The sequence below is a fragment of the Pangasianodon hypophthalmus genome, chromosome 6 (assembly GCF_027358585.1).
Source record: "Pangasianodon hypophthalmus isolate fPanHyp1 chromosome 6, fPanHyp1.pri, whole genome shotgun sequence".
Classification (NCBI taxonomy): Eukaryota; Metazoa; Chordata; class Actinopteri; order Siluriformes; family Pangasiidae; genus Pangasianodon; species Pangasianodon hypophthalmus.
This window is the reverse complement of record NC_069715.1, coordinates 30,586,360-30,595,975: the sequence shown is the minus strand read 5'-3', so window position 1 is coordinate 30,595,975 and position 9,616 is coordinate 30,586,360. Positions and strand designations below refer to the sequence as shown.

Below are 9,616 nucleotides of genomic sequence, written 5' to 3'. Positions count from 1 at the left end.
CAGATCCAGCAGATGACAGCCAACTTTGTTGACCAGTTTGGATTCAATGATGATGAGTTTGGAGAACACGATGACGGCATCAAGTAATTTCACTTCCTCGTTCTAAATTTGTAAAACCAGCACTGAGCCTGAGAAACAGCATTCCACAGAACCTGGGATTAGTTTTTTCTCCCTGTGATTAATTTCTAGAAGAATCTTCTGTTTCTTAATCCAGTTTTAGTAACTGAGATTATTTTACAGTGCCATCATCATTTCATAGTATCAGTGATTTGTAGTGTCTGTGAGATTGCTGTGTAGTGTGTGTGTGATTGCTGTGTAGTGTGTGTGTGATTGTTGTGTAGTGTGTGTGATTGTGTAGTGTGTGCTTGTTGTGCACTGTGTGTGTGTGTGCGCAGTTGTTGTGTAGTGTGTGTGTGTTTGTGTGTGATTTGCTGTGTAGTGTGTGTGTGATTTGCTGTGTAGTGTGTGTGTGAGATGTGTAGTGTGTGTGAGATGTGTAGTGTGTGTGAGATGTGTAGTGTGTGTGAGATGTGTAGTGTGCGTGTGCGAGTGTGTTGTGTATTGTGTGCTTGTTGTGTAGTGTGTGTGTGTGTGTGTGTGTGTGTGTGTGTGATTGTTGTGTAGTGTGTGTGATTGTTGTGTAGTGTGTGTGATTGTTGTGGTGTGTAGTGTGCGTGTGCGAGTGTGTTGTGTATTGTGTGCGTGTGATTGTTGTGTAATGTGTGTGTGATTTGGTGTGTAGTGTGTGTGTGATTGTTGTGTAGTGTGTGTGATTGTGTAGTGTGTGCTTGTTGTGCACTGTGTGTGTGTGTGCGCAGTTGTTGTGTAGTGTGTGTGTGTGTGTGTGTTTGTGTGTGATTTGCTGTGTAGTGTGTGAGAGTGTGTGTGAGATGGGTAGTGTGTGTGAGATGGGTAGTGTGTGTGTGTGCGAGTGTGTTGTGTATTGTGTGCTTGTTGTGTAGTGTGTGTGTGTGTGTGATTGTTGTGGTGTGTAGTGTGCGTGTGCGAGTGTGTTGTGTATTGTGTGCGTGTGATTGTTGTGTAATGTGTGTGTGATTGTTGTGTAATGTGTGTGTGATTGTTGTGTAGTGTGTGTGTGTGTGATTGTTGTGCAGTGTGTGTGATTGTTGTGTAGTGTGTGTGTGTGTGTGATTGTTGTGTAGTGTGTGTGTGATTGTTGTGTAGTGTGTGTGTGATTGTTGTGTAATGTGTGTGTGTGTGTGTGTGTGTGATTGTTGTGTAGTGTGTGTGTGTGTGTGTGTGATTGTTGTGTAGTGTGTGTGTGTGTGATTGTTGTGTAGTGTGTGTGTGTGTGTGTGATTGTTGTGTAGTGTGTGTGTGTGATTGTTGTGTAGTGTGTGTGTGTGTGTGTGTGTGTGTGTGTGTGTGTGTGTGTGTGTGTGTGTGATTGTTGTGTAGTGTGTGTGTGATTGTTGTGTAGTGTGTGTGTGTGTGTGTGTGTGTGTGTGTGAGATTGTTGTGTAGTGTGTGTGTGTGTGTGATTGTTGTGTAGTGTGTGTGTGTGTGTGTGTGATTGTTGTGTAGTGTGTGTGTGTGTGTGATTGTTGTGTAGTGTGTGTGTGTGTGTGTGATTGTTGTGTAGTGTGTGTAATGTGTGTGTGTGTGTGATTGTTGTGTAGTGTGTGTGTGATTGTTGTGGAGCGTGTGTGATTGTTGTGTAGTGTGTGTGTGTGATTGTTGTGTAGTGTGTGTGATCAGGTTTTTGTATCTGTTTGCTTTTCAGTGCAGCGTTTAATCGCATCGGAGGAATCAAGTGTAATCTGGTGGATGAAGGCGTGAGTCTCACCTTTTTCTTCTTTAAACCAGTTTTTGCACGTTTCCCTGTAGCTTTACGCTAGACACTTTAGACTTTATTAAAAATTAAAATTAATTAATTAAAAATCACAAAGTCACTGGAAGCAGATGCTGGGCTTAATCTTTAAAATTGTTTAAAATTTTGAAGTGTTAAATATTTTTGATCTTATAATAATAATAATAATAATAATAATAATAATTAAAAAACTTTATTTTATGGAGCACCTTTAAAGGCGCTTTAAGTTTTTTATTTATTAATTTGTGTAACGTGTCACGTATCGTAGAATAGCTTTCAAGAATCGTGATGATATTTTTGTGATATCGCTCTCCTCTACACTCTCTTAACTTCTCTGGCATACAGTGCATGATAAAGTGTGTGTGTGTGTGTGTGTGTGTATCAGCCGAGCGCAGGAGCGTTTCAGGCCTGCACTAAGGGGAAAATCCGTCCGTTTGATGATGCGGATGAGGAGGAGGACATCTGGGAGGACAAAGAAATCAACTATGCAACACAAGTAAAATCTAGAACCAGGTCAGTTTCACATTTTTATAAAATTTCTACAAAATATTTGTTTCATATTTTTGCATTTATTCTGTCAAAATTGGAAAAATTCCATCACTGAAACGCGAAGTTAACAAGTAGCCACTAAGCCAGATTTTGAACGTAAATCCCGCGGCTCTTCTCTCGGCAGGTTCGGCGTGACGTCGACCCTGAAGAGCGACGTGGAGGGCGGGGCTCTGAGGCGTTTGGGGTCACCTGATCTGGAGTGTTTTCCGGACTGCAAACAGATTCTGGACAACAGCAGGAGCGAAGACGCAGACAAGGACAGCAGCCTTCCACAGAGTGAGCACTGTACTGATAACGTTCAGCGTTCCTGGAAGGAGTCTCCAGTGTCAGCACTTTGTGACAGTAAAGCTGTAGAATTAAGTTTTCTGATGGAGAGGAGTTTACGCTTTGTGGATTCTCGGTAACTTAAAACACTTTGGGGACGTGCTGTTATAGGAAAATAATCAACTTCAGGGTGGTAACAGTAACTCTGCTTCATCACTCGGTGTTTTATTTCTTTCAGAACTTTCTATTACACTTTCTCTGTGTGTGTGTGTGTGTGTGTGTGTGTGTGTGTGTGTGTGTGAGCAGGTCCAGGTTGGGTGGCGAGTTTTGAGGATGATTTTAACTTTAAGGCAGACTTTGCGGGCGTGGCCATCGACAGCGGATCAGGAGTGTGGGGCAGCACCACGGCGCCGCTAAACGACAGCGAGGATAAAGGCTGGGCCACGTTTACCGACTTCCAACCTTTCTGCTGGTGAGTTCACAATTTCTTCTCTTCACTTTTTTGTTCGTGAAAACATTTACACACACTTTCAGTAAACGATCTAGCGCAGGAGTGTCCAGAATCCGTCCCCAGGGTCAGACTTGTTAACTGCCCCGTGGCCTCTCGTGATCGGAGACTCTTCAGCCAACACGTTGTAGTTTCTCCTTTGACCTGACGGTGGCAGCAGACTGTATTAGCGCAGTTAGTGAAATTGCAAGAGCTGTTTTTTTTTCTCTTTCACGACACCTGCACATTAATTTACAGCATGATATTTAGTCATGGCTACAGACAAAAAGCTCAAAGTTAACGGTGAGATGGAACGATTTCTAAAGACCCGGAAATGAGAGCCAGAGCATGGAGAGCGCTCGTGTGTCGTGTGTCAGGAGACTGTGGCAGTAATTAAGGAATTTAATATCGTGAGACTTTATGAAAAATCATGCGCAGTGCAAAAAATGTTCAGTGGAGAAACTGAAGCGGCTGTTTATCAGAGCAAACGCGGCGCAGAACAATAATCCATGCGATCCGGTAAGCATGGGGAAAACCTTCTGTAAATTCTCGAAAAAGTCCTTAACTAAAGTGGGTTTGCAGCCAAGTATAAAATATTTAATTGATGATTATTTTATTCTGTCCAGTTATAATTTTTTACACATCCGATTTGGATGTAAATTCCCTTAAAACTGTAAGTCAGCACTTTGAGCTCATATTCATTATTTCAGTTCAACACCAATAAACTGTGGTGGATATACTTATAAACCTGACTATATTTATATATAATATGTAATATATAATATGTATCTTGATGTGGTCTAATCTGGACCCTTTTGAAACCCCTGATGTAAAGGTTTGTTCTCACGCTGGTTTTATCTCAGAGACGGTGAAATGGAAAAGAAAAGGAAAAAAGAAACAGTTGTGTGTCTTTTGTGTGTTTTTGTCAGTGTTCATGGAAATGATACGCTAATAAGTTAATATAGCAGTTATTTATGCATCAGTTTACGGATTCAGGAAAACATTTAGCAAAGTGAGTTTTTTGTGAAAGGGAAATTAAAATGGTGTTGTGTTCTGTAGCTCAGACTCCGGAGCTCGCTGCAGCTCTCCTGTCGACTCGGAGAACTCGGAAAAACAGAACCAAGATCAAGACGGTGAGAGGTCACGTTTTTCTGTCTGCTTGTTCTGCTCTCATTTACTGCATATAGAAAAGATGTGTAACTGTGTGTGTGTGTGTGTGTGTGTGTGTGTGTGTGTTTCAGTGAGAGGCTCGGCGGCGTGTGTGTGGAGTGTGTGTGGAGCGAGGAAAGCTCCTCTGGTGGCGTCGGACAGCAGCTCCAGCGGCTCGGACAGCGAGGATGAGGAGGAGAGGAGTGACGCCGCCGGCAACAAGGAGAACGCTCCTGTCACTACAGACGGCAAAAACGAGAAAACACTCTTCAGCCGGTACACACACACACACACACACACACACACACACACACACTCAGGAAGCCGCACCATCACAAAGTCTCCCGTCTCCATAGAAACCAAAGCACTTTGATGTTCATTTTCTATGTACGCGTGAGACACAGAGCCGCATTTCAGTGATACTTGAATTGAGATTTTCTTTGTTTTATTTTTCTCAGTTCTACACAAACGTGCTATGATGCTGCAAAGAAGCGACATGTCGAAACTTTCATCTCGAATTATTCCTCGGACCAAATCCTACACCGCGTGTGGTGCGACGTTTCTTCAGTTCCCCCCTTAGTTCCTACCTTCAATTATTTCCTGCAAAAAAATGGAAAAAAAAACTTTGATTTTGTTTTTCAAGATGGTTTCATCTTATCCTATTATACAGTTCTGTGCAAAAGTCTTAGGCACATGTAAAGAAATGCTGTAGAGCAAAGATGCCTTCAAAAATAATGAAATTAAATGTTTCTACATTTAAAAAATCCTATAAAGAGCAGTAAACAGTAATAAAGGAAACAAAGTCAGTATTTAATGTGACGATCCTTCACTTTAAATAAATAAAGCAGTATCTGAGGTGCAGTGTGTGCAGTTTTATAAGGAAATGAGCTGGAAGTGTTACTGAGCATCTTGCAGAAGCAGCCACAGTTCTTCTGGAGACTTTGACTGTCGACTCGCTTCTTATTTCTGCAGCGAAACCCAGCAGCCTTCATTATGTTTTTATCTGAAAAGTGTCTCTTATGGAATCTGCTGCTTTCTTTACTGACATACAAACATTTTTCGGTAACGTTTCATTTTATGCTGGAAAACTAATGAATCGAAAATGTTTTTGTACTAAATCAATAATTTAGAAGCCAGAAAATAAACATCTATAACAAAGTTTGTACTAAAAAAAAAAGACTTTTGCACAGGACTGTATATAAGACCTCTCAATAAATGTGTAAAATAAATAAATAAAGTTTGGAAGGAAGTATCGGAGATCGTTAGTGTCGCTGGAGAGTGTACGTCACTAGTATATTCAGCTCGCTTTGCTAATCTAATGTGAGAACAAAGCTGAGAACGTAACGTAAATCACGCTGATTGGCATATTGTTTAATTAGTGTTTAGCTTTAAATATAGTTACTTTTCTCATCAGAATGAACAATCAGGCCACGCCCACTCACTACACGCCCATATGAGCGAGACTGTACAAGGTGTGTGTGTGTGTGTGTGTGTGTGTGTGTGTGTGTGTGTGTGTGTGTGTGTGTGTGTGTGTGTGTGTGTGTGTGCGCGAGGCACGTGTTCCTGACCTGCTGTTTGTTTACTCCTGAACATTTCAGCGATGCGGATGCTAAATCGTCGGGTGTCGTGGCCGAACCTCCTCCAGCGTCGGAGCAGAAAACGGACTGAAGGTGAACATGAGCATCCGAGCGTCACTTCACGCTTTACGCATTTACGTCACGGCTTATACGGATTTATCCCTCTGTATCTCTCTTTAGGGAAAACTCGAGCGTTAATGGTCCAGTGAAAACGCTCTCGGAGTCTCCTACCAGTGTTTGTGACATCATCACTGCCCCGCCCACAACAACAACAACAACAACAACAACAACAACAACAACAACAACAACATTCGTTTCCATTGAGCGTGTGAAAGTTATAATTCAGGATGGAAAGACACCGCAGTGTTTCTTCTCTTTCTCATGAATGCAGCTGTGATTAGTAGAGAAGCAGGCTGTGGCACTGAGGTGTAATAATGCGGATTACAGCAGTTATAAATGTACATAAACATAAGTACAGCTGAAATCTACAGTTAGCGTGGCTTTATCTTACGGCTACGTACGCTGGCTCTTTATAACACATTAACACACATTGCATTACCTCCATGAAGCATAAAGCAACACTGCAGTCTCTATGACAAGCTTATGACGTGTCATAAGAGTGACATTAGAGTTTATAGTTACAGTCCACTCAAAACTGTTGTACGTGTCATTTTTATACTTATTTTGCAAGTTATGAGCACATTTATGAAGCTTTAGGTCATTTTTCTATAAATCTATCCTCGTCGTTTCTATTGGTTCAGCCGAGGTACGGAACCGTGCGAAGGAAGTTCTGTGAAGAGACGATTACAGAGAACGAGGAGGGCCTTAAAATGTGAAGAGTAAACAGTAACGCGGAGAATTTTTTAAAACGCTTAGATGATAATAAATGACAATTACGTAATTATTTAGGAACAAAGAGTGTAAATTTGGAAACAAATCAAAATGATAATTAACTAATTAAAAAAAATCATATTGAAACTTTGTGTTTGATTTTTGACTTTTTATTTTTCAATTATTCTTTTTACTTATTTTACTTTCATATTTATTTTGCATTATTCTTAAATTTTTAATGTGTGCACTAACCATAGAAAAAAAATTGGCCCTGATTATGATTTAACGATTTAATGATTTTCTTTCCTTCGTAACAAATTATGATTTGTATTTTTTTTTTTCCTGATTCAGTTTCTTTTCTTTTCAAATTCATGGCCCTCTTCGTCCTCCATAGAGGTAGAATAAGTAAATAAATAACTAAATAAATTTCAATGAATTTGTTAATAAATTAATAAATAGATAAATAAATAAATAAATAAATAGATAAGTTAATTAAATAATAAAACTATTTTAAATAAATGTAGTGTCTAAAAAAGAAAAGTGTTTAGGAATAACTATAATTATAGCAATAATTTGAAATTATAATTATCAAAAATACTTTTTTTTCTCTAATGTTTCATCTACAAGCTTAGAAGATGTATAACCTTTAAGGGTTCTCCTGTAGTCCCTCTGAGAGAACCCTTAAAGGTTCTGTGTAGAACCCTACAACAAAGTGTTTCATTTGAAGAGCATCAAACTTCCATTTCCATAAATGAAAGAAATTAATATAAATTTAAATCATAAAAAATTAAATAAATACACTTTCAGTGAAGTAAGATGACTGTGGATGCTTTATAGAGCAGTTATAAGACTTTATGAATGTGCATTAATAAAGACAAAGTAATAACTTGCAAGATAAGAATAAAAATGTAAATAAAAATCACTCGTAATAAAAACTACGGTTCTTTTCTGTCAGTCATGCGTTCGAAATAAAACACATGCAGTGCTTATGAACGTGTTATGAAGATCCAATGTAGGTAGCCTTTAAATAAATGAATGTGCAATAAGGTCTTATTGTGTAGCTGTGTTAATTATTCCTGTGTGTGTGTGTGTGTGTGTGTGTGTGTGTGTGTATTGTGTCATTGGGCCTCTGTGATTACTTTTAATTTTGATTTATTTTCTATCCAAGTCTCTGTCTTTCTCAGACCGCTGCGTCATAAGCCTGACATAACCACGCCATAAGCGCATCGTAGAACATGTCCTAGTTTACATACAGTGACGTAACTGAACTGAGAGCATGCCCGTCTCTCATTGGCTGGAAAGTGTCATGTGATGTGTGTGTGTGTGTGTGGGTGGGGGGGGGGGTGGGGGTATGGGAGTACAGTGTTGTATGATTGGATGGCGTCGTTATGGCGACTTATGACGCAGTTATGACATGGTAATGTCAGGTTTACGAATGCATTGTGGGTGGTAGCTTGTTTTCTCAGGTATGATGAGTGTGTGTGTGTGTGTGTGTGTGTGTGTGTGTGTGTGTGTGTGTGTGTTTGCGCGCATCTGCTTAACCCCTAAACACCTGACTCAAATCCAGTGATTAATTCACAAAGCTTCAGTTATTTCAAGGAATTTTAATTTAATTTTATTTTATTTTAAAACAGTACAGGACTGGGCGATGTGGCGTCATCAAACTGTCGAACGATATTTTATAATATTTTCACATTTTTTACATCTTACTTTGTTCATGTTTTCATCAGATGTTACAGTGAAATGATTATTAACTGTAAATATGAACAATAGCATCATGTAAATAATCACAAAGTACAAAGCTTCAGTGGGAATCAGTTTAGAGGCAATAATCTGAGGCGGGATCTCTGTGGCTTTGCTTTCACTACTGACACACACACACACACACACACACACACACACACACACACACACACACACACACACTGTGTTTAAGTTTTAGTTTGTCAGCTTGTTTGTTTCAGTTACTGCACTTTTAAAACTTGATTCTTGAAAGATGATAACGATGATGATTATGGTGACTGTGGTGATGATGGTGATGATGATGAAGGTGGTGGTGGTAGTGGTGGTGATGATGGTGATGATGATGGTAGTGGTGATGATGATGACGGTGGTGAAGGTGGTGGTGATGATGATGACGGTGGTGAAGGTGGTGGTGATGGTAAAGGTGGTGATGATCATGGTGATGATGTTGATGATAATGATGGTGATGATGGTAGTGGTGGTGATGATGGTAGTGGTGGTGATGATGGTGGTAGTGGTGATGATGGTGATGGTGATGATGATGGTAGTGGTGATGATGATGATGGTGGTGGTGATGATGATGGTGGTGATGGTAAAGGTGGTGATGATCATGGTGATGATGTTGATGATGATGGTGATGATGGTAGTGGTGGTGATGATGGTAGTGGTGGTGATGATGGTAGTGGTGGTGATGGTGATGGTGATGATGATGATGATGACGGTGGTGAAGGTGGTGATGATGATGATGACAGTGGTGAAGGTGTTGATGATGGTGATGATGATGATGGTGATGATGATGAAGGTGATGGTGGTGATGAAGGTGGTGGTGATGATGATGGTGGTGATGGTAAAGGTGGTGATGATCATGGTGATGATGGTGATGATGGTAGTGGTGATGATGATGACGGTGGTGAAGGTGGTGATGATGATGATGACGGTGGTGAAGGTGGTGATGATGATGATGACAGTGGTGAAGGTGATGATGATGGTGATGAATATTAGAGATGTAGCTGAATGTAAGCATATTGTACAGAATGAACAGATAATTTTTAACAGATTCGGATTTGAATAGGACGAGTGCTGTTTACTTTTTTTTTTTTTTTTTTTAAAGAAAGATTAATAGAAATGTTCACAGGTTGAGACTAGAGGTGTGCATCAGGACAGAGATCCCACAGGACAAAACAA

At 40.0% G+C, this 9,616-nt stretch overlaps 1 protein-coding gene across 2 annotated transcripts in view; it reads left to right on the top strand.

Annotated features, from left to right (window-relative positions):
* Nucleotides 1–8,024, top strand: part of ppp6r2b (protein phosphatase 6, regulatory subunit 2b) — a 20,960-nt gene extending 12,936 nt beyond the window's left edge. For both annotated transcript variants that reach the window (XM_034305125.2, XM_053234855.1), the window contains 9 exons: nt 1–83; nt 1,745–1,796; nt 2,217–2,344; nt 2,505–2,656; nt 2,951–3,116; nt 4,191–4,264; nt 4,373–4,556; nt 5,879–5,950; nt 6,038–8,024. The exon at nt 1–83 is cut by the window's left edge and continues 15 nt beyond it. In XM_034305125.2, coding sequence (XP_034161016.1) covers nt 1–83; nt 1,745–1,796; nt 2,217–2,344; nt 2,505–2,656; nt 2,951–3,116; nt 4,191–4,264; nt 4,373–4,556; nt 5,879–5,948 — 909 coding nt within the window. In that variant the 3' untranslated portion in view covers nt 5,949–5,950; nt 6,038–8,024. The remainder of the gene's footprint in view (nt 84–1,744; nt 1,797–2,216; nt 2,345–2,504; nt 2,657–2,950; nt 3,117–4,190; nt 4,265–4,372; nt 4,557–5,878; nt 5,951–6,037) is intronic.
* Nucleotides 8,025–9,616: the final 1,592 nt, after the last annotated feature.